Source organism: Strongylocentrotus purpuratus, unplaced genomic scaffold (genome assembly GCF_000002235.5).
Source record: "Strongylocentrotus purpuratus isolate Spur 01 unplaced genomic scaffold, Spur_5.0 spur5_scaffold_19, whole genome shotgun sequence".
NCBI classification, from domain to species: domain Eukaryota; kingdom Metazoa; phylum Echinodermata; class Echinoidea; order Camarodonta; family Strongylocentrotidae; genus Strongylocentrotus; species Strongylocentrotus purpuratus.
Window position 1 is genome coordinate 24,601,627 of NW_022145604.1, and position 25,085 is coordinate 24,626,711.

A 25,085-nucleotide genomic window follows, 5' to 3' on the forward strand; every position below is an offset into this window, starting at 1 on the left:
TAATTTATCAATTTCATTGTACTCAATTTAATAATGTTCATAATCATGTTGAAAATGTATGTATTATCAATCCAACCCTTTGGTTGCTATGAATAAATAAACGAATATATAAATCAAAATTTTAAAAACCATTTTCCTAATGTTTTATATAGCACTGCAGTCTTTTTGGGAAGATGAGTATGGTAAAACCATATCGCTCAAAGATTTTTTTTTTTTTAGACACTTGGGGGGGGGGGGGGGTGGCGGGGGGGAGGCACAAGCTTGAATACAAATTTTGACATGCAAGAACAGAAAAGATTTGCTTATGTGGGGGGGGGGGGAAGCAAATTATAGGGGATGATCCCTCCATTCCCACCCCTGGTTTGAATTCCTTTTCATGAAAACTCTACACCTATTTTGTTGAACTTTTCAGATCATACAGCAAACTGCTTTTTTAACCATTTTCACACATGGAACAGTTTCTATTAAAAAAACTAAATAAAGTACCAGTCTAGGATTTTCACTACCAGGGCAAAAATGTCAAAAAGAGCCCCCGAAAGTCATGAAACAACACAAACAGATTTGCATAGATTTCAATTCAAAACTAATTAAAGAGTGTTATTGTCATGCAAGCAAGCTTGAAAGTAGCCCCCCCCCCCCCAAAAAAAAAAGACCAAAAAAAAATGTAAATATATTTTTCAAGGTCAATAGAGATTTTAATCTTCTGTTTAATTTGTTTAGGATTTCTTCATCGACCACAACAACCGAGCCACCAGCTTCATCGACCCTCGTCTTCCTCTCAACATCGTGGATACGTCAGGTGCCATGCTAGCGCCCCCTAGAGGCAGGATCAGGAGTCGGAGCGAAGGGGAAGATGAGCTGCAGAACAGTACCTATGCAATCGTGAGTCAGACTTCTTGAGAGATGTATCTTAAACCCTAGACTTCTGGATTGTCTAACTCCCATAGGCTTAAAACAGGGACCACCAGGTTCTAGTCTGCAATGGGTTAAAGCCCCACTGCACTACTTATAGCTACATGTACTTGTGCCCTCTATATAGCAAACAATGCCTAATCGGTGACCATTGGTCCCCCATGATTCCCTTTTTCTTATGTTTATTGAGAGTCGATTTGATGAGATAACCACCTGTCGGTGACCATGCAGGGAGGTCTAATCCCTCCTGGCCAAACTAGTGCAGAGGGGCTTTCAATGAAGTTGGATATCATCTGTTTGGAGGCAGAAGGGTGTTAACCCATGTACACTGTACTTTATCGAGGAGTTAATGCCCTTCTGGCTCCAAACAGATGAAACGTTGAGATAGGTTCGTGAGATTTCGTCTTATCTGTGTTCATCGTGGAATGTGTGACAGGAATTGAACCATGGCAAAAATTTACTCTTCACTACAGTCAAACCTGTCTTTAGCGACCGCCCATGGGAAACACAAAAAGTGGTCTTTGTAGACAGGAGGTCTTTGAAGACAGGTTCCTTTAGCACATGTTTCAATGAGAATCCATTTTCAAGGGTTTCAAAACACCTGGAACCCGTTTCACAAAGCCTTTTTTTCAATGACAAATGACAAAAATCAGTGACAAATCTACTGATGACCAATCAGAAGCAAGGATTTCAGTAGCTTATAACAAAAACAGTAATTTGTCACTGATGACAAGTTTTGTGTAACGCCCCCCAGATGGTTATTGTTCATCAACATATTATCCATACCTTCCATTGCAGCTCCAGCTCATTCATGTGTTGTAAAGAATTGCTTTTATGATATCAAGCATGTTCTATAATTGTTGCCATTGTATTACTTTTCTTACAGCAAGCAGCCCATAATTCCAGAGGTGGTCGGGGTTCAGGGCCCCCTCCCGTTGTCCCCAGACCGGTAGAGACCCTTCGAGGGGGATCGTCACGCTCGGAAGAAGTGCCCATGGGTAAGAACCTTCTCCTCACTCGCCTGCCCTGTATCGGTTGAGCATTAAATCTTAATCTTAACCCCTTTCATGCCACAAACATTTTACCAGCTCTCCTTCATAGTATTGATGATAATAATAATAGGCATTTATATAATGCCATCTATCTAGACAATTCTATTCTGAGGGGCACAAATCAGTTATTACCTTGGCTGTAGCCTAGCTGCCATTATGGCATTCTAGCATTTCAAGGATCAATTCCTGCCAGGTAACCATTTACCTCACTTGGGTCGAGTGCGGCAAATGTAGATTAATGCCTTGCCAAAGGACATTAATGCCATGCCAAGGATCGAACCACGACTTTCAAATTTCAAGTCAAGTGCTTAAACCACTAGACTACGACACTTCTATTGTGTGAACTTAGAGGTGATATTGTTTTGAGTTAGAGTGCTTTGTTTCATGGTAACATTGGGTATGAGATGTTTTCCAATATCTTCAGTGTGACGCTGAAATGGTAGAAATTCAGAATGATTTTTTTTTTCAAAGTGGAAACACAATGAGTCACATTCTCTTGATAATAGCATTCCTGATGTTGGTTGATATTTGAGCCTTCCATGCCCCTAGAATAGGATTTATCAAGATGGTCACATGACAGCAAATGTATCACCTGACCCTAGACTGATTAAATGGATCCATTGAATATTCACACTTATCCAGGCCAAGCCAAATAGTCATGAAATCCTGTAAATGCCTGTTAGATGGATTGGGTAACTTTGTCTCAGATTCTGAAACAAAATCCTGGATTTAACTAATGCTGCAATCAAAATTATAAACCTACAAGCCGATCGCCTGTTTGATTATCAAGATATTTATGATCGGAAATTGAAATTTCAAAAACTGTTTTCCCAACGGTTCTTATAACACTACAGTCTATTAGCGAGAATGAGTATTGTAAAACATGTCACTTAAAGACTTTTACTTTTTTGAGGCACTTGATGATCATTTGAAGCGCAAATTTTTTAGGGCTTTAATATTACACCATTTCACAGACACTGATAACACGCAGGGCCATGCATCTCAGATTTGTAAAACTGGACAGATTGTTAAACGATGTCCTTGAGAGCCAGATGGGGGTATTAACCCATGTACTTTTAAGTATAGTCAATGCCCTTCTGGCTCCGAACAGACACTATCAAATTCCCTTCAGCCAGTGCTCAGTCTTCTCGACTTTGATTTAATTCAATTCAATTCAAATCAAAATCATTTTATCCTTGAAAATCAAATAAACATAAGATTGTACATTGGTGAATAATTACATTTGAACAAGAAAAGGAGGACAACAAAAAGTATACACTTGAAAATCGGAAGCCTCCAGATTATTACATTGTGTGTACATGTCAGATGAAAACACATTGTATTAAAACAAATAAACTATATGTAATGTTGCACTTTCATTTTGAAAATGACATGCTGGCCTAATTCCAACCTTCCTGTTTTTCTTCCTTATCTTTGGCAGCATACAATGAGAAGGTGATAGCGTTTCTAAAGCAACCCAACATCATGGACATCTTGCTGGAGAGACAACCTGGGCTTGGTGCTAATCAGAAATTAAAGTAAGTCCCTTGGATAGGATGTTAAATGGATGTCCATGTGTAGGAGAAACGCCACCTATTCATATGGATAGCCAATTGCTCTATTCATATAAGAGTAGGGGGGAAATCCTGTTGGATAATACACTTATCAGTTCCTGTAGGAGAGATTCGAGGGTCACATTCTCTAAAATTCAAAATTAAAGTAAGTCACTTGGATAGGGTCTTAAATGGAATTCCATGTGTATGTGTAGGAGAGTCACCACCTATTCATATGGAAAACCAATTGCTCATGGTCCCCATGGAAGACCAGCGGTATCATATTGATACCGCTGAATATGGGCTATCCAGCCGTTTATTTTATCTTGTTATTCATTATTCTATTTGTTATTATTGTACTGAATGCATAATGTCTTTTATACGGAAATAAAACAAACAAACAAACAGTAGGGGGAAGTCCCTGTTGAAAAATATTACATCAATATGCTTGGTAGAAGTTCAAATGAAAATCTTTTCACACTCATGGTTAGTAACAAAGATTTTCTTGAATGATTCTACTTTCTCCGAGTCTCTGACTAAGAAAAGTAAAGCATAATATTATTAATTGTCTTTTCTTCTTTCATCTGTACCCCAGAGACAAGCTTGGACAAATAAGGAAAGATGGAATTGAAGCTCTAGAAAATCTCTCAAATGACATGGAATTAATTATGTTACTAAGGTAAGTCAGTAAGAGTCTTTGTCACTGGCAAAGTCTTTTGCCATTAATCAATCATAACTAGTCAGTATCAGTAAGTGTTGATTTAATCAGGGTTTGTGTTAATGTTGTGCAAAGGAAAAAGATACAGGAGATGGTATTAAGCCAGTTGAAGTTCATGGGTCACATTACACGTAAAGGCCTAGAGAATCTTGCTTTGACAGAGAAAATTGTGGAAAGGAGGAGTAGGAGAAGAAGAAGAATACTTTGGATGGACAGTCTGCAGAAATTTTTAGAATAGAGAGGAGAGAAAGAACTGGGAGTGGCGCTAATAGAGAAGGCTAGGAGCCGAGGGTTGTGGAACAGCATGATCGCCAACGTCAATCGATATGGCACTTAGAAAGAGAGAGTTATTGTTGTAGTTTCTAAAGAAAATCACTGTAACAAATTTATAAAGAGGCCTTATTTGGGGGATGAAACACCTCCCTTTCACCATTCATCTCTTCCTTTTTAACAAAAACTGCTCTTCATAATTTTAATTTCCCATTTAAAACATATTTGTAGATACATGTACAGCTGTAGATTCGATAAATCTTTTCAATATGTCAATATAAATATATATATATATATATATAAGCAAGTTTAGTGAAACTGCAATTTCTGACAGTGCTCAACTGTAGGAGCAAATGTAGATATAGGAGTTGGAAGGTTACACTTTATTGGTACGAGTTATACAGACTGTTTCGCCAGAAGGCTCATCAGTAACTAAATACATAATACAATCATGGCGAAGTTAAAAACACTCATGTGCAGTCAGGCAAGAATACAAAAGAGACACAAATAATACCCAAGTAAGGGCGAACGCAATAATACAATAGTGGAATTAAGGGGTTTAAGGGTAAGGGGAAAGGTCATGGTGGTACAGGGGGGGGGGGGAGGGGTTTAACCATATTCAGAGAGTAGAAACTTTCTCTTATGTTTACATGTGGAAATGAGTTCAGTTCTAGAGTTAAGGATGGTGGATTTCTCAGCAGTGATGATGTGGTACTTTTCCCATAGGCAGAGATTGCAGCGATTTGTTCTGGGTGAGTATGGTTGGGCGTGCCGGATGATTCTCCATGATATTGTGTAGGGTGTCCCATCGTCTTTCAGCGTCCAGGTGTGTTTACTTAGCTCGGTCTGGTATCTCTTTTCTTGGTGGGTGAAGCTTGCTTTATGAGTTGCATATCTGGCTTTGAAGGATGTGGATGTGAGTCCAATGTAGAGTTTCTCATCGTTGGGGGTCACAACCTTGGCTTCATAGACGATATTTTTGGTTGTGCATTTTCCTGGGAGGGGGCAGTCGTCTTTCTTTCTGCAGTTGCAGGTTTCTGGGTCTCGGTTGGGGTTGTGGTTGATGATTCTATTGTTGTGGGCCTTGGTTATGGTTGCTATGTTATCCATGCAGCTGTAGCTGATCTTCAGTGTGTTCCTATTGCAGATTTTGTGTAGTTGGTGTTCCTTTGGGAAGTGCTGGTCTACGAGAGCGAGGAACCTTCTGCCAATATTCGTCTTCGCGTGCTTGCTATATGGGGGGTTGAACCAGGTTATGTTGCGTTTTCGTTTGTGGTGCTCTTTGTTGTTGATGTCACTGGTCTTGGGTGTGTAGGTTAAGTTGGTGTTGTGGCCGGCATCACGGAGTGCTTTTTCATACTCCGGTTTCGCCTCGTTGAATACCTCTGCGCTGCTGGAGATCGTGGATAGGCGGGTTTGTATGGAGTGCGGAATCTTCTTGGTGACGGTTGGCGGGTGGTTGGATTCTACATGGACGTACAGCTGGGTATTGCCAGGCTTCGAAAATGGTTTGTGTTCTTTGCTATTGAGATCGAACGTGACATCTAGGAAGTCTACGACGGTAGAGTTAGCACTGGCTGTCACCTGGAGGCCTATCTTTCTGAATTTCTCACATAGCTTCTTTTTTATGGTCTCTGCTGCTCTTGCTGGCTTGTGGACGATCGCTAGGCCATCATCCCTGTAGAGCCCAATGTTTTCCTTGGGCACTATGCTTTTGATCTCATCCAAGATGAACGAGCCTACGAGCTCGCATGTTTCTGCGCCATCGTATGATCCCATTGTGACATCGAAAAGATCATCAGCTGTTGCCTTTTGCCAGGACATGTTACCATGGAAGAGGAGGGTGTTCTTGGCTTGGAAGATGATTTCTGCTTCGGATGTGGTTATGGTGGTGAACCTCTTGGCGAAATGGATGGCTTTTTGCAGGAGTTGTCGGTCGATGGAGGGGTAGAAGTTCACAATGTCGAAAGAGATGAACGTGGAGTTGGGTCTGGTTTCAATACCCTTGAACCAATCTATAACTGCGGTGGAATTTTTCCATTGGTTGACATTCGTAGCTGCTATCACCTCGGTGTTGATTCTTTCTAGTATTTTCTTAGAGATGATGCCGATTTCACTTTTACTTGGATTGATGAGTCTACATGTCGGGTGGCTTCGGAAGTTTTGCTTGTGGTCTTTTAACGTTACATATGCGGGCTTAGGAGCTAGTACTTGCATCCTATCTGAGAGATCAAGGTTGTCGGCGATCTTTCTTGCTTCTATGTTGGTGGTGTTTTCTGATCGCTGATCTGATCTCTTGTATGCAGCTGTGACGCTGTCTTTCATCAGCTTTTCATACTGCTGCGGGGTGACATTGTAGTAGTTACTCGTCTTGTCAGCTGGTACAAGGATGTTCTTTTCGTTTCGGATTCCCCTTACCCTTAAACCCCTTAATTCCACTATTGTATTATTGCGTTCGCCCTTACTTGGGTATTATTTGTGTCTCTTTTGTATTCTTGCCTGACTGCACATGAGTGTTTTTAACTTCGCCATGATTGTATTATGTATTTAGTTACTGATGAGCCTTCTGGCGAAACAGTCTGTATAACTCGTACCAATAAAGTGTAACCTTCCAACTCCTATATCTATATATATATATATATTTTTTTGAATAATGATGCATTTTCATTTTCCAATTTTATTTCCAGTTTATTTGAAGAGAGCATCATGAGCTATATGCCCACCCCTCAACAAGCAAATGCCTTGAGATCTACATTAGCACAAGCAATATCACCACAGAATTCACCTCAACACTCACCACATTCATCACCAGGTAAGATAACCCCTATGATGATGGGGGTGATGATAGGGATGATAATGCAAATGATGATGACGATGAAGAGGAGGAGGAGGAGGAGGATAATGATGATGATGGTATTGTCAGTGATTATGATGATGGTGGTGGTGAAGATGGGGATGATAATATAATGATGATGATAATGGGAATGAAATTGAAAACGATGGTGTGGAGGAGGAGGAGGATAATTGTGATGCTGGGGATGATGAAGATGATGGCTGTGGTGTTAATGATGGTGATGATGATGGGGATGATGATGATGATGTTGATGATGTTGTCAGTGATTATGATGATAATGATGGGAATGACAAGATGGTGGTGGTGATGATGATGATCAGATGATGATCATGGTGATGATGATGATGGCGGTAGCGATGATGGTAATGATAATAATAATCATATTCAAAATACATCAAATGTTTTCACTGAATAGCCATATATTATATGTACGAGATATCCTTTTTCAACTTTACTACCATATTTGTTATCTTTAACTTTATATATGTTCTTTCAAGTTGATGTGCAATTTAACATTGGGCGTGCATTCGCATACTTGAGTTTTACTTGTAACCATCCATCGTCTATCCAATCTTTTTTCAGTTGTTGGTCGTGCCAACGCCAGAGCACCGGCCCCATACAAGCGAGACTTTGATGCCAAGCTGAGGAACTTCTACCGAAAGCTGGAGGCTAAGGGCTTTGGCCAAGGTCCAACCAAATTAAAGTAAGTCCCATAACCATATTATTACGCCTTTGTCTTAACAGAATTTGTTTCAATGCCAGGTTTCAATTGTCTTAAATTGATCACACTCCAATGCACTGTTTTCATACTTCACATACCTGTTCCTTTTTCCAGAAGAAGAAAATCTTTAGTTTTAGTCCAAGGTCAAACATTACTTATTTGGATTCTTATCCACTAGAAAAAGAAAAGGGCCCTGTTTCATGCAACTTGTTATCAATAACAAATGCTAAATTTCTATGACAAATTTGCTCTCAGCCAATCAAATGCCACAATTTCAGTAGCTTATGACAGTTATTGTAACTTGTTATTGGTTAACAAGTTTTTAAGAAACAATACCTAGATTCTCCTCCAGGGGGGGTGTTTCACAAAGATCCTAAGTTGAACCTATCTCTAAGTTGGACTTAACAATTACGGAAAGCACCCTTGAAAATACTTTGTAAAAGTTATTTTAAATGGCATTAATGTCGATTCAAATCATTCATATTTTATATTATCGTGGGAGATTTCATGTTCTTGATGTGGAATTTATGAAAAGTCTAAAATACTTGAATTTTTGCTTTTAAATATATTTCATTATAAGGCTACAAATGGCTCTCCATAATATTTAAGTCCAACTTAAAGTTATGTTCGACTTAGAATCTTTGCGAAAGACTCCCCTGATGTTCCAGCACCTGTAACCTTATTCCTTGTATTATCTATTCTCTTCTGCAGACTGACTATCAGGAGAGATCATCTTCTTGAAGATGCCTTTGGTAAGATCATGGCTATCAACAAGAAGGACATTCAGAAGTGTAAGCTCTTCATCTGCTTCGCCGGTGAGGAAGGGTAAGTCACCATCTTCTTTTTGAAAAGTCACCAACCTAGGACACCCTCCTTCTCCCCCACCCCTCATCTCATTTGCTTTGTTGTGAGGAACGGTATTTACATAGTCATTATTGTTGTGGTGTTTTGTTTAAGTCATCAAGCTTGGACACTCTCCCTCCCCACCCCCAACCCCACCCCTAACCCTAGCTTTTTTAGCTTTTCAAATATCTTAATTAGGTGAAGCACCTCCACCCCCCCCCCCCCCACACACACAAACTATTCTGTTAATCCTTGTACAGCACAACGATTGTTCAGGTTATTAAATGTAGATATTTTGTTGAAACAATGAACAATTACGTATGATACCTATAACTAAATTTCAAATACTACATGTATATATCCTATCAGATAATGGTTTAGATTTAGCATTCATTGCCCATGAGCTAAAACATTGGTATTTGCTTCCTGGTAGATATTTCTCTCTTAGTGTGGCTAATGTTATTAACCCTCAAGAGGAAATAAATCATGTTTCAGAACCTTTCTGGAAAAAAGCCAACCGTCTACATTTTCATAAATGTTCTTATACTGTAATACTGTAATGGACACTTTCCTGTTCGTCTATTTTGGGGGTTTGATAGAGATTATTTATTTTTCTTCTCTCTGTACCTTAAAGTGACTCGGTAACATTGCCTCAGATTCTGAAACAAAATCCTGGATTTAGCTCATGCTACAATCATAATTATATACCTTTAGGTCAGTCAGGAATCCCATGACTTCTACAAGCCCATCGCCTGTCTGATTATCAAAATATTTATGATTGGAAATTTAATTTAATTTCTTGTTTTCCTAACAGTTTTTATAACACTACAGTCTATTGGGGGAAATGAGTTTGGTAAAACCGGTCACGCAAAGATTTTTTTTTGTTGAGGCACTTCTTGATCATTTTGAAGCGCAATTTTTTTAGGGCTTCAATATTATGCCATATCACAGACACTGATAACACGTAGGGCCATGCATCTCAGATCTAACATTGTTAAACGATGCCTTTAATCTAATAATAATCAAAAGCATCTTTGTTTTTATTCTTTTCTCCTCAGTTTGGACTATGGTGGCCCATCAAGAGAGTTCTTTTTCCTCCTATCAAGGGAGCTCTTCAACCCGTACTACGGTCTGTTTGAGTATTCAGCCATCGATACCTACACTGTTCAGATCAGTCCAATGTCGGCCTTTGTCGATAACTATCTAGAATGGTGAGAAATATTGATTTTATTTTTTTGTTTGGTTAGTCTGTGTTTGTTTTGCACTCTCTGAGTTCTTGCTGGAAATTTGAAAATCAGCCAGTCATATTTATGAAGATTATACCTTTGTCATGAGATGCTATACAAAGGAATTGAATGTACATATAACTTTGCTAGATGCAATAAAACAAGAAATAATTCATTCCGTCTACCGTTGTCATTACTTGTCAAGGATCATTTCTCTGCAATTAATAAACTATTTTGTTTCTGACTTGGGATATTGTGCAGCTTACTTTACTGATAAAAACTGATAAAAACGTTGTGCAGCTATTCAAACATTCAATATACCGGTAATAATTACTGATTAACAATATCTTTTTTTAATAATGCATGAAGCCAAGTTCTTCTTTTTAGTTGTTATTTAACTACTATATGTAAATGTACAATTTATTACCTTATTTCATGTTTCCTTGTATTTTACTGTAAATATGACAATATTAGTCTCCGGACTTTTGCCATGTTGTTTTTTTACAATAAAAACTGAAATTAAATTGGATCAAATTGAATTAACACATTTCATGACCTTTCTTTCCTGCAGGTTCCGATTCTGTGGTAGGGTCATCGGTTTGGCCATCATTCACCACTTTCTCCTGGATGCCTTCTTCACCCGGCCGTTCTACAAGGCCCTGCTGAGGCAGCTCTGTAACCTGACCGACCTGGAGTCCCTGGACGGCGAGTTCTATCGGAGTCTGCTCTGGGTCAAGGATAACGACATCACTGACCAGCTGGATCTGACCTTCACAGCGGACGAAGAGGTCTTTGGACAGGTGAGTGGTCACTCGATGGTCATCGTATGCTTCCGGAAACTTGATGTGGAATTGGGAGCCAAGCTCAGCAAGCACAATCAAAAAGATTTCCAAGAAATTGATTCAAGGGCAATTTCAATGCTGTATTTATTTATTGCTTTCAGAAATTATTATAATGGTCCTATATTACAATGGGTGATGGTTGAGGTTGTTGAAATTAACTTCAAGTTAATGTGTTGAAAGTCTTTGCAATTTGTGTTACTAGCCTCCAGACATTGTATCAGAAAAATAATATAATATTATGTTTTGACTTTGCCTTGGCCTAAAAGTTACTGTCAATATTAAAGAGTACAGGATTTCAATATTTTAATAATTTTAATTTTAATTTATACACATTAATTGATTTGGGTGTGTTTACTTTGGGAATTGCAATGTTTATTTTCCTCATTTAAGTGAAAGGCATATCATCATAAAGTTATTGACAATTTTTGACTGCCCACATACATACATGTACTGTCTAATGTGCTTCAGATTTGAAATGATTTGATTGACATTCTGTGTACCATTTTTGATACTGTCTTACAGCTGACAGAGAGGGAGCTAAAGCCGAACGGGAAGAACATAGCCGTGACGGAGAAGAACAAGAAGGAGTATATTGAGAAGATGGTGAGGTGGCGCATTGAGAGGGGTGTGGCCGAACAGACGGAGAGCCTTGTCAGAGGTTTCTATGAGGTTAGTCCATGATTTATTTATTTCATTTTTATTTCATTTCATTTTTATTTCATTTTATTTCCTGTAGCCTTAAAAGAAACTGATGGCTAGGACTACGTCCTAACATACGTTACATGTTAGCCTTGTCCAACAAAGTCATACTGAAAACTGAAAAGGAAAGTACATGTACATGTATTTCACAAAAAGAGAGCAAAATTCAGCAGAAAGATGACCTCATCTGGATAGTTTAATTTATTAAATATTACATACAGCATTTAAATAAGTCGTAGTTTAAATGTACATGTAATAGTCAACAGTTTAGTATTTCTTGTAGACTGCTGCTTCAACAATGAATTTTCAGAAAATTAGGATTTACTTTTCATGGAAGACTAACCATTAAGAGAATTATGATGATAATAATAGTGGGTTCTTGTATAGCACTCCTGTCTGTCAGACTTGACACTCCTGGTGTTCCGCAATTATTACCCCAGCTTTAGAATGGCTGCCATTATGGCGCTCTAGCCTTTCTAGGAATTAAATCCTACCAGGTGTCCATCAACCTCACCTGGGTTGAGTGTGTGCAAATGTAGTTTAATGTCCTGCCAGAGGACATTGGTGCCATGGTGAGACTCGAACCCCAAACAATATGACCCACTGTCCATTGACGCATCCACTAGACCACGACACCTCCCTAATATCGATCTGTTTTCCATTATTCCTTGTAGGTGGTTGATTCCAGACTGGTGTCCGTGTTTGACGCGAGGGAATTGGAGTTGGTGATCGCTGGTACGGCTGAAATCGATGTTGCTGATTGGAGGAGGAATACAGAGTATAGAGGAGGTAAGCAGAAATGTTGTCATTAAGCGACACCCCACCCCTTCCCACCCCACCACACCCCATCCCACCCCACCTCATTTCCCCAGGCAGAATAGTAATTGGACACTTATGCTTTGTGGTTGGCCTACCGGTATATTGTTATAATCACATACAGAACTCAGAGAGGACCCCTATGAAAAATGACATTCATGCTGATCAGAGTGTCCCATCCTCACAACTTTAATTTTAAGATGTCAATGTATTTGTATATTTATCACTAATGTATTCCGATTATTACTGTTTTAGTTGTTCATATATGTATTTTTATTGCTTGTAAAAAATCCCATTTAACATTTACATTCATTTTAACTTGGACGAATACAGAATTGAATTTAATTATTAATAAAATTGTAATTTTAAAAGAGAGAACATTATAGAAATTACATTGTCATTGATGCAGCTTGGAATATTGTGGGACAGACTGCAGAGTGCAAGAAATGTATGGTCATGATATATTCCCCCCAGCAGTGATATGATACCGTAGTCTACCTAAAAATTACTTTGTTTGAAGGAGATGAAAGATTAAAAGTGTGGTCAAAATCCTTTTTCGCCAATTTTGTACAACTTTCTGTGATAAAGTCTGTTCAGAGCCTGCTGGGCATTATCTCACTATTCTAACACAGAGTTAACACTTTTGTGGCCCGCTCCAAACAGACGATATGCTCCTTTTACTTTCTTTTGCTTTAGAGACATGTATTTTCATTTTCCAAGTACAGCTATGATTTTTTTTTAATGCAATGCATTATTTTTTGCTGATGATTTATATTCTTTAATGTGTTAATGTCACTATGGTTTGTTGTCATTCTACTCGGTGATGCATGTGTATTTAATTCAATTAACTGAAAATATAATTACCGGTACTCAAATTTTTCTTTGCCAAGGTTTCCATGACAAGCATCACGTGATCAACTGGTTCTGGATGGCTGTGGAGAGATTCGATAATGAGAGGAGGCTTCGTCTGCTCCAGTTCGTCACAGGAACATCCAGCATTCCATACGAGGGATTCGCCGCTCTCAGGGGCAGCAACGGTCCAAGGAAGTTCTGCATTGAGAAGTGGGGAAAGAACTCATTTTTACCAAGGTGCGTGATTGCCAAAAGGACCTTCTCTTTTCCTTACAATAGTAGCCATGACAAAATAACGAGCGTGATATGACAAGTTTTAGAGAAATCTAAAAGTCTCTTCACAGATATTTCTATAGAGTTCTAATCTTCCGGTTGTCAATTTGCACAATACCTTGTGAATGTTATAGTTCATGTATAGGGTCTCGGGGTAGAGCAGTTCATATATTTTAAAGGAGATGGTAGTCACTTTCCATGTGCAGTATGTCATAATTTGCTGACACCAGACTTGGTGGAAATACCATTAATGGGCATACAAGTTACGCACACAGCAAACTCGGAGTCCCATCAAGAAATACCCCCTAGTCTCTAGGAGAGTCCTCAGGTGAGGGAAACCTAAGATAATGATGTTTCTATGTCGGATGATTGGTGTAGGATTATATTAGCTCCGTTGGGTTTTTTTATCCTGGTGATTGACAACACCTGTTTTTTAGGTTGAACACCCAAATGGTGTCAAATTCCCCATGTGAGCCAACTACACTGCATCTTTAGTACACTTGTGAAATGGTCTATGGTTGACAGCACTCCTAGATTATTACAATTAGAATTTAACGTTGAATCACACTTCTTGTAAACAGCACGCCCCATTAACTCAGTGTCCTAAACAGATTAAATTGACCCCTCAAGTGACCTTATTGTAAAGTATTGTAAACCCTTTGTATGGATCAAAAGTGCAACGTGAAAGGGAATGGGTACTAGGAGTGCCTCATCACAATGAAAAGCTGGATTAAGGCAGGGATTAGTTAGGAGATTAGGATTAAGGATTTAGACTGACTCACTAAGCATTGGCATTGTAAGCTCTGTGAGGTACAATCTAACTACTGTACTTATAAGTCAATCAAAGGTTCTGTGAAGATGAGAGAACAGAACTTAAAGTAAAAGAGAATTAAAGGGGATCTACTGCTTTGCAAACACACAGCTTATCAGTCATTGTATGGGGGACCATTAAAAAGCAATCCAATCCTTGTAATAAGTTCATTTGGATGAAAGCAGAAAAGTAAGATAAACAGAAGGTGAAATTTTGAAATAAATCTGAGAGATTATATGAGATGTATAAATGTTTGAAATATGAGATCACTATAAACTTAGTGTGAAGCTCAAATTGGCAACTTGGTCAGTGGATTGGCGTGTACGAAACAAAACCCTCACTTGTTCCTGTATATTATACTCTTTACTTCACTGTCTGCCATTGACTGCACTAGCACCCCATCCCAGTACGGTATAGTTTCTAGAATGAGCTGTGAAAGGGATTAATCATATGCTTCAAGGTTCAAGGAACCCCCCCCCCCCCCCCCCCCCTCCTCCTCCTTAATGATACCAGTGACCCCCCAAAGGCTGGACCCATGCTACGCTGGCTTAGCTACTGATCTTATGCCTGGAGTTTCATTATGATAATAATAGAGCTTTATGATAAGGAGTTGAATTCAATTCACTAATCATTAAACCTCTGATAATTGTACATTTTAGTTTACTATTTTAATTCCTTCTATGATGTGGATGGCAAAACTTGCCCAAGAATTTGAAAGTTAAACACACATTTTTGGAACAAGAACTGTTATGTCTGTCTTTGAGAAACAGAAGGAGGTACAAATGTAGCCTCTGTGTCAAGTTTATTCCTGTGGAATATATGTTATGCCCAATGTAACAATGAAACAAGATTTTTGTAATTCATAGTGACTCGTAAAAGTCATTTTATAACAACTGTTCAAAACTCTGTTGCGCTGGAATGGTTGATAACCCTCTTTCATTCATTTTTGTTGATTTCAGGGCTCACACCTGCTTCAACAGGCTGGACCTCCCTGCGTACACAACCTATGCCATGCTGATGGAGAAGCTGGTCATCGCCGTGGAGGAGACAAGCACGTTTGGAATCGACTGAGGGAGAGAGAGTGAGGAGGAGGACTTTCAAGACAAGTGTCGGATAGTATGGAAAGACCAAGTTTGCAGACAGATCAAGATCAAGATTGCGGGTCATTTTGAATTGACGGAACTAATGATTCTGCTTTTATATAGCGCCCAATACATCGATACAACAATGTGTCTACGGCTTTATAGATATATTATTACCCTGGTCATCTGATTCAGGCTTACCCGCACACAATGTATGCACATTTTCCACTCCTTGGGGAGCATTCCGGCATCAAGCTCATGGATAATATGGATAATATTAATGTGGATAGAGCATGTCTGCAAAGAGACGGAGAGGAAGATTGTTTGTCATTTGGAATCAAAGCGAGTGGAGAATATTTAACCCCCTGCATGTGAGATCCGGATAGTCCCTGTATTAAGCCTATGGGACTGAGAGAATTCAGGAGTCATCGGGTTAAAAGGTTTTTTGGATAGCATCGGTGTGGACAGGGCACGCGTGCAGGAGAATTATTATGTTATGTCAAGCCTGATGTCTTCGTCAGCGACTCGTTCTTTGTTTGACTATGACAGGGAAAGAGAGAGAGAGAGAGAGTATATCTCCTCAGTTACACTCTCTCTTTTGAAATCAATCTCTTCATCACATCTATCCTACTGTGTATGCTATGTTAGAGGATTGAAATGCTGTGCACTAGTGGATTCAGCCCAAGAGCACCCAATTCTGGAAGACTATATAATTCTTGAGCATTGAATGCACAATACAGCTATATTCTACAATGCGGTCCAGTGTCGAATATCAATTCTTTCTCTAGAGCCTCTATTCCATTCAAACTCATTACTACAAACTTGGAGTGATAGGGGAGCATCACATCAATTACATCAGGCATTCTTTGTAATACATCATCTCCCTTCCTGGAATCCCGTTGCAGAGAATTCTTGCCTGGAAGTTTTTTTGAAAGACCAAATTAAAAGTACAGGTCATCAAGTCCTAATGACCTATACTCTTTCAGCGATGACTTCACAATACGGCTCTCCCCTACGATGAAATCTGCTCTGCAACATCTCTCTGAGCAACTGTATGTCTGGAAGGTTTCTCAAATCTAACTTGGTAACATTGTCTGGAAACATCGTCTTTCATCGACCATAGGCTATATCATCGCAAAGCATGCGTCACTCAAAATTGAACCAGTTCTTTCTATACCATGCGATATCATACTCCAAGCAACCAATGTATTGGGACTGAGTAAACTAATATCTTGCGAAATGGTGTTTTCCATCATCATTGCCCTTGTTTTTGATGAAAGTAATATACATATCGATGGATGCGTTCACCCAAATTCTTTGCATTCTCTCACTCAGAGATTGATTGAATGTATATTGCATAGCTGTAACCAGATCAAGTATTTGTTCATGTCCACACTAGAATTGTCTTCAGTCATTGGGTATTAATATCAGTGTCCATGCTAGGGAAGATGGTAAGACTGCAATGAGTAATAGATATATGATTCCTAAGATTTATTAAAACAAAAAAAATATATTACCGTTACACATCTGTCTCGCATGGCCCTTTGAATGCATGTTACACGTCTCTGTTATTTGTTAAGGCCATGGCTGCTTCCATTTATGGAAATACTGAACGTTGATTCTGGGAATCAGTTATCAAACAGTATTAAACAATTTTTGATTTCAGTGTGATGTAAGGCTAGCATTTTCATGTTGGTTCCTCTGTTTGAAAATGGAAGTTGTGTCCATATGGTGAGAAACTTTTGTCTTTCACCAGAGTAAATTATGTTTTATATTATTTTTGAAACTTATTGTATGAATTTTTGCTTTGCATATCCCACCAATTATGTCTTGTGTTTTCTTAAAATATTTGTCCTGTTTCTGTGCTCAGTTTTATCAAATGAAACAACAAATTGTTTGCGACTGACATCAATCGCAGTATTAGAGAAACAGGACTGCAAACTTGCAATTGATTAGAGGGCTTACCAGCAACTCTTTATTATAAAACGGGGCCCAGGTTTCTGTATTGTACTTGATGCTGTTACATGAAGCTGTATGTTGTCCATTCGTAATGGTCGGGATAGTGGATTTTTTTTTAAATTGCGGAGCAGACAGTACTGGTTCCCCCAATCAATCTGCAGTGAAAATTTGTAGATGACTGTTATAGGCAGATTAATCTAGTGATACACGAGAGTGCAAATGCACACTTGTGAACATAGATACATGTATGCAATTTGTCCCTTGTAATAAAACAGCTTCAATGTGATTGTAACACCATATATCGATGTGCGTTAGTGTTGGAAATCAACTTGCGACAAGAGTGAAAGGAAAGATTAAAATGTTTTTGAGCAAGGTCTTACAGAAACTCTAGTGGGGTTTGTGTGCAGCACACAATGTACTCTCCTTGAAGGGCAAGCCAGACGAATCAATCCATGATATGTTCTTTGATCAAATCTCTTACCATTTCAATTATCTTCCATGAAAACGCAGTTACCGAGAAACTGGACTGCCAAATAGAAAATGTAGAGATGTATATACAAAATTTGGATGAGAAGCATGTATAAAATAGTCGATCATTCTTACTATTAATTGATATAATGTATATTTATGAAATTGATTAATTGTAATGTATAAAAATAGAGAGGTGGAAATTGGCAATGATGAAAGGGAAATATATTAGCTTGTATTATTTTCATGAATTTATAATGATAACACCGGAGAACATCTCAAATATGTATATCTGATCAATGGTGTGTTATGTGATATTTAAACAAAGACAAAGTATTCAGCTGTTTACATTTAATATATATTATTATCCTTATTATTATTATTATTATTATTATGAATATCATTATGAATGCAGAGCTCTTAATGAGTGTATGTTGAATAATCAGTGAATCATTGATATTATAACAATATGTGGCTCATATGCATGCAAACAATTCTCTATATCAGAAAATAAAAAAACAACAGCAGTACTTCCTAAACATAAATAATGGGATGATAATTGAGAAATTTACAACTATTGTGTTTTTATTTTTTGTTTAGCCAGTACTTTGAATATGTTATCTCCAGGTATTATTTCTTGTACTCGATAAACTACCACCAGACTATGGTTCTATATTGAAAGTTTGTTTTGCATTTTTGTCTCTTGAGAGCCCGAAGGGAACTTTATAGGGGGTGTAGCATGACGAGACTATGTGTCTTTCCCTTGGCCTGACTCGGGGGCCGATCGGGTTTAATACGACTACGAACCACGCCACCGCAGTATTCACGTGCGTGCAACATACACGAAACCGAAGCATGATGGGAACTATGGTCTGTTTCGCGAACGCTAGCACGTGCTGACTGTTAATCTAGTCCATTTGTTTACATGCAGCTATCCAAAAGTAGTCGTAGATGGCGTTAACCAATATTTGCCATGCTGCACCCCCTTTAACACAGAGATAACGCTCTCCTGGCTCCCAACAGATGATTTATTTGTACATTTTGGGTTTCAAGCGAAAAGGAAATCATCGTAAATCGATCAGAATGTAAATCAGAGTATATTAATCCAGATCTTTGCCATGATGATGTGCATGTTTGCATGTCAAGTGAAAGTTATTTCTCTATGTTCTTCTAACCAATACCATGTCAAGGTCATGTGAAGGTCACGTGGGCTCTACGCCTAGCGTCTCGCGCAAAATGCTTTTACTCCTGCAAGTTGGTGCAAAATTCAGAGTTGGTGAATCTATTATATGTAAACATGCAATTCAAAATGTTATATTACTATACATGTATACCTGCAATTACAAATATTCTATGTTAAAATATATTATAATTTTGTAAAGCTATTAGTTATTAGTTAGATTATATCCTCTTTATGTTTCTATTTATTACCTATATTTCAGAACAAAGCGTATTTCTTACAAGGATATGGTGTTATAGTCTCATTACATAACTTTTACTCTGTTCCAATTTGTCACTTTGTAAACTGGCAAAATATTTATCTTATTTACTTCCAGATCTCTCAATAGATTGTTTAGTGTGTGTTAATTGATTGTGCAGTCATGTGCAGATTTCCAGCATATTATTGCAAAGATTACAAGTTGATATTTTGTCCTCATCGTTTGTTTTATCTCGTGTTCATCAAATACATCTAACTTTTTATCATGATTTTGAGGCAGGGACACATAAACATATATTTGTGGAAAATGATGCACATTCATATTTTCTGTGAGACAAATGTGTCGAGCATGAAGGAGAGATGTGAAATTTTACCAGTATAACTAAAAAATGAATTGATAGGCCAACACATTTGATGTACGGTAGATAGAAATACAAGGGGTGTAATTTTGTTTCAATGTTAATACATGAGTTTTTTGTGTTGTTTTTAGTTTTAGTTTTTTGTTGCTGGTGGAGGGTATATAATACCAAACATAATTAAACGGTAAAATGATTCTTAGACCTAGCTTGAGTGCCTACATATTGGTGCCAAATGAGGGGGTTTGAACCCTAAACCTGCATTGCATCCACTTGTTCATGACTGCATTCATACTATAAATATTTATGATATCGGTATATCAAATCTGGCATTTTAGAACATGTAGTTTAGATTTTTCTTTACTTCTTTCTTTTCCTAACTAAAGTGATCAAATTTGAGCTAATTCGAATATGAAAGCCCAGCTTGATTAGCTGTGCGCACATGCTCTATAGTGAATTATGAGTCTGAACATGTACATTTATGTAATTTTAATGGTGTTAATCTTGTTTGTAATTATTTTTCTTTTGAATGAAATATTTGAGATCTTGTACAGTGTGTATTAAGAATAAGAACATTCAATATATATATTGACCTGTAAGTCTTACGATTATATGAATTTTTATTACAGTATGATATGAATGTAACATAAATATTTCGAATTTGGGGGAGAATACTGACGTGATATTTTCACTGAAACTCTCAATAAATCACTTCACTGAAAAGAAATTTATTATTGTTTAGTGTATAGTGAGTATTTTGCATTTTCATCCACCTCCAATTATATTGAATGTGTGCGATTGTTGAAAGAATGGGTTTATGATGAGTTGATGAAAGATTGGGTGAAGGAATGAGTTATTAAATGGTTAAAGGGCAATCCAACCATTGTAATAAGGAGATTTGTATGAAAGAAGAAAAGTAACAGAAACAAAAGGGCAAACGTTTGAAATTAATCGGACCAATAGTAAGGAAGTTATGAATGTTTGAAATATGAGATCACCAAGTCTATGCAAATCTCAAATTGGTAGTTTGGTTAGTGGATTGTGACGTAGGACGTCACAATATGATATGATCTCTCCCATTTACTGTGTACAAAAATATTACTAATTTCTGTTTTTCTCTTAAGTTCCTTCTCCCTTTGGGCACTCCCCAAAATATATTATGAGTAGCATATTATTATAGGTCCTCTAAGTGCCCGTTCAAAGAAAATCACAAATATGTCAAATAACGTATCACTAGAAACTGGTAAGCTAACAAATGGCCATCGTACAAGTTTTAGGTCTACTACATATCGGCTGATTCATAAAAATACAATTAAAACCACCTCAATAGCTTCTAGGATATATGAAAGATTCGCCAGAAAATAACGATGTTTTAATGACGTCACAATCCTACGAACCAATCTTGCCGGGGCACCCGGCTTATTAGATGTAATAAATGCAAATTTACAAGTACGTCTATATCAGGGGCGGGCAATGCCCCCCCCCCCCCCCCCCCCTCCCTATATGTTTTGCCTTTTTTCTCTCTCTCCCTCCATTTTTTGTTTTGGGGCGGGGCATGTGTTCCTGCGCGTTCCCCAAACAATGCACCAATTGCTAAGGCAGACCAGTAATATTGTATCCCCTTTCCGCTTTTTTATAATTATCTTTACATTTTACCGATCGAGCTAGTAGTGATACCAGGGAGAGGTGAGTTTATCTCCCTGGTGATACCGTCAACATTCAATGAACCAGCTAATCTTCATGTAATCAACTGACAGATGGTTTGATGCAGGTATAACAGTATACCGCTATGTTTGCTTTTCTTCTATCTCCCATCTGCGACCTGTGAACTGAGGGAGATGGTATAGTCGTAGTGTTCATGTGTGCAGTAGGTCATAATTCGCTGACTTTAGAAGGAAAAAAAATGGGTGTACAAGAATCACACACAGCAAACTCATGGTCCCATCAATAGATACCTCATTGTCTATTAGAGAAGTCTTCAGGTGAGGGAAGTGACATGTAAGATAATGACCTTTCCATGGGGTGATTAGTGAAATGCAGATAATTACATAAGACTGAAGGCTAATCCTGTTGATTGACACCATGCACCCGTTATTGGGTCAACACGTACCCAAATGTAATCTAACTCTACACAAAGCGTCTAATCTAATTCACAACTCACTCAATTAGCGAGATTGACACCACACCGACAAGAAAACGAATAAAGAACAAAACCGTGCCGAACCGTGCCGAACCGACTCCAAATCGAGCAGCGTCTCACGAAACCGTCATAAGTACAAGTTCACCGACATCCCATTGAAGTGCTTGAATTAAGTTTAACACGCGTTTCAATAGGATGTCGGTGAACTTGTACTTAATATGACGGTTTCGTGAGACGTTTCAAGTGTTATGTTTTGTTAAATTTATTGTATGAAAAACAAAATTTTATAATATAATATGAGACAAATATGGCTGTTTTTCAGCAAGTCCGTATACAAAAAAATATATTACAAAAATAACATCAATAACATTACACCCAATATTTTACAAAGAAAATGTACAAATTACAAAAAAATTGAATACAAATAATAAAGAGAGAGAGACAGAGAGAAAAAAGGAAGAAATAGTGGGGGTAGTAGAAAGAAAAAAAAGGATTTACCAACAAAAAGTATTATGATCATATCTCAGTATCTTTTTTAAAACTCATTGGGAACTTAAGTTTGGTCGGCATGTAGAAGGTCTCGTCGATGTGACTTGGTAATACATTGGATGCCACATGATCGGTGGGTTTAGGGTCCGAGTTCGGCGGTGTGACTGAGGTACAAAGCAAGATTGATTTCAGAAGTGATACTTGGTAACTGACAACTTGGCTGTTTTAACTGGAAGTGTTATGTCACAATCATCTGACTCAACGACCATGCAGTGGTGGCTTTCGGGAGGAAGGGGAGCGGTATGGGGTCCTGATATCCATGGGCACATAGCCCCCCCCCCCCCCCCCCATCCCAACCCCAATTTTGATCATCTAGTTCTTTCGTCTCCTTTTTCCTTTCTTTATAATGATGGTTAGAAGTTTCTTCTTCTATCAACATGTAAAAGGAGATTCTTTGAATAATCTTAGGACACGACAATCGGAGGGTTCTTCGTCTGCGGTGTATGAAACCACGTATCGAAAATGGAGTGTCAAGAATTATCTCGCCTTTTTACAATCATATTTTGTCATATTTTATCTTATCTTATACGTTCATATTTTTATCCTCATTTAATTCCGCTTTTAAGGAAGCCAACTTCCTATGTAGGGTCGATGACACTGAGCCTAGCTCAGTCTTCAAGTACATGTACAATTTAACATAATTACAGTTCAATGCACTATAATAAAATTGTACTCCCAGTGTTCCTGTCGTAATATTAAGGTTGCCATTTTAATTCCCGTTAATTGCACATGATGCGTTTTTTTTTGGATAGAGTTATTGCCAATGCGCTGATTCAGTGCTATGTTTGGGCTATTCACTTTGCATATGTCAGCCTCACATGGAATTAACCGCGTCAAAGACCGTACCATTCATTGACGCAGTACTACGTCAGGCGAATTTCCTTTCTTTCTTTTCTTTTCTTTTCTGTCTCTTCCGGGTTCTTCTTTTCTTTTTGGTCGTTTTCTTTTCAACTCTTTCCCTTTCTTTTCTCTTCTTATCTTATTTTCTTTTACCCTCTAATTCCTTTCCTTTCTTGTATTTTCTTTTTATAGCTACGAACTCCGCTCGTCATTCAAAGATTAGTTTTATTGATAGAAAAACGACAAATAAGGGGAATTGTTTTGATAGGCAGTTTTGACATTAATTTTAAGAAAGGAAGTGGCGGACAGGATGAATTTCCTTCCTAAAAAACATCGCTCAGGAAGATATACGATTACGAGTTTGTAATGTTTATCATCTTTGTGGCATATTGCAGCCTATAAATAGTTTGTATTTATTTGGGTTTCCGTCACCAGTCAGGAAAGACATACGACATTTTCTACCCTCTCTGAGAAAAAAGAGGAGAAAAATGGAAACCATAAACGTAGGTCATGTATATATTTCATTTAATGATGCGTTCGGGTCGGAAATAACCGTGAAGTTATGTATAAGAATAATGTTTACAACACGGATTGAAGAAAAAAAAAAAGGTGAGTATCCATCCTGCTTTTGCACTTGGTTCTTTAATACCATGGAGCTACGAAATATATTTTTTTAGATCCATGGTCCTCGCTAGAGGAACACCCCCCCCCCCCTATTATTCATCTCGTCAGATGGTAGGCACAGTCTTGAAGTTTGTTTTTGTTTTTGTATTTAAGAAAGAATATCGTAACTTTCTAAGAATGAATCGATAAAATATTCAATCAACTTCTCTTTCTGAAGCTACATTGTGGATTATTAACCTGAGCCAACCCCATTAAATGAAACGTTGGTTAATAAATTCAATAAAGCAAATGTGACATCTTCAGGCGCGGATCCAGGATTTTCCAATAGGGGGGGCCGGAAATTTGAAAATTGCGCAGACCATTTTTTTCAACTCAACATACCAATACTGACAAGGTCATATTAGAGGCACGATACCGGTAGAATTTTTGACATTTTCATCGGGGGGGGGGGGGCTATAGCCTCTTGCCCGGAAAGTAATTTTCTGGTTTCACAATTCGAAATAGTGAGCGAAGCGAGCGAGCAACAATAATTTGTGAAAGTGTTATTTATCACCAAAATAAACGAGAAAAGATATCAAAAACTCATATTCGGGCAGCTCGCTGCCCCCCTCCCCCCTCCATTACGCGCGAAGCGCGGAAGCTTTGACCCTTCATTAATTGTTACTAGAGAAGGAAGACGATTTGTTGTACCATTCTCGACTCTTAATCCTTGTCTAAATTCAGTTTCCTCCCGCCCGCGCGAAGCGCGGAAGCTTTGGCTTTTCAAAGCTTTGGCCTTTCATTAATTATTAGAGAAAGAAGAAGATTTGTTGTACCATTCTCGACTCTAATTACTCGAAGCGCGGAAGCTTTGGCGTTTCATTAAATTATAAGGGAAAGGAGACGATTCTTTGTACTATTCTCGACTCTTTATCCTTGTCTGAATTCAGTTTTCCCCCGCCCGCGCGTAGCGTGTAAGCTTTGACGGTTTATTAAATTATTAAAGGAAGAAAACGAATCGTTGTACCATTCTCGTCTCTTAATTCTTGTTTGAATTCAATTTTCCCCCTCCCGCGCGAAGCGCGGAAGCTTTGACGTTTCATTAATTATTAGAGAAAGAAGAAGATTTGTTGTACCATTCTCGACTCTTATTACTTGACTGAATTCAGCCCCCCCCCCCCCCCCCCCCCCCCGCCTCCCGCGCGAAG

The 25,085-nt window shown here is 38.2% G+C and overlaps 1 protein-coding gene across 1 annotated transcript in view; it reads left to right on the top strand.

The window, feature by feature from the left end:
* LOC764826 (E3 ubiquitin-protein ligase HECW2) overlaps positions 1-20,472 on the top strand; it is a 125,530-nt gene extending 105,058 nt beyond the window's left edge. The window contains exons 15-27 of the mRNA XM_030990658.1: positions 721-882; positions 1,799-1,910; positions 3,406-3,502; positions 4,113-4,196; positions 7,193-7,317; positions 7,942-8,062; positions 8,792-8,905; positions 9,982-10,134; positions 10,721-10,949; positions 11,514-11,660; positions 12,365-12,479; positions 13,397-13,595; positions 15,402-20,472. Coding sequence (XP_030846518.1) covers positions 721-882; positions 1,799-1,910; positions 3,406-3,502; positions 4,113-4,196; positions 7,193-7,317; positions 7,942-8,062; positions 8,792-8,905; positions 9,982-10,134; positions 10,721-10,949; positions 11,514-11,660; positions 12,365-12,479; positions 13,397-13,595; positions 15,402-15,513 — 1,770 coding nt within the window. The 3' untranslated portion in view covers positions 15,514-20,472. The remainder of the gene's footprint in view (positions 1-720; positions 883-1,798; positions 1,911-3,405; positions 3,503-4,112; positions 4,197-7,192; positions 7,318-7,941; positions 8,063-8,791; positions 8,906-9,981; positions 10,135-10,720; positions 10,950-11,513; positions 11,661-12,364; positions 12,480-13,396; positions 13,596-15,401) is intronic.
* The last annotated feature ends 4,613 nt before the right edge of the window (positions 20,473-25,085 follow it).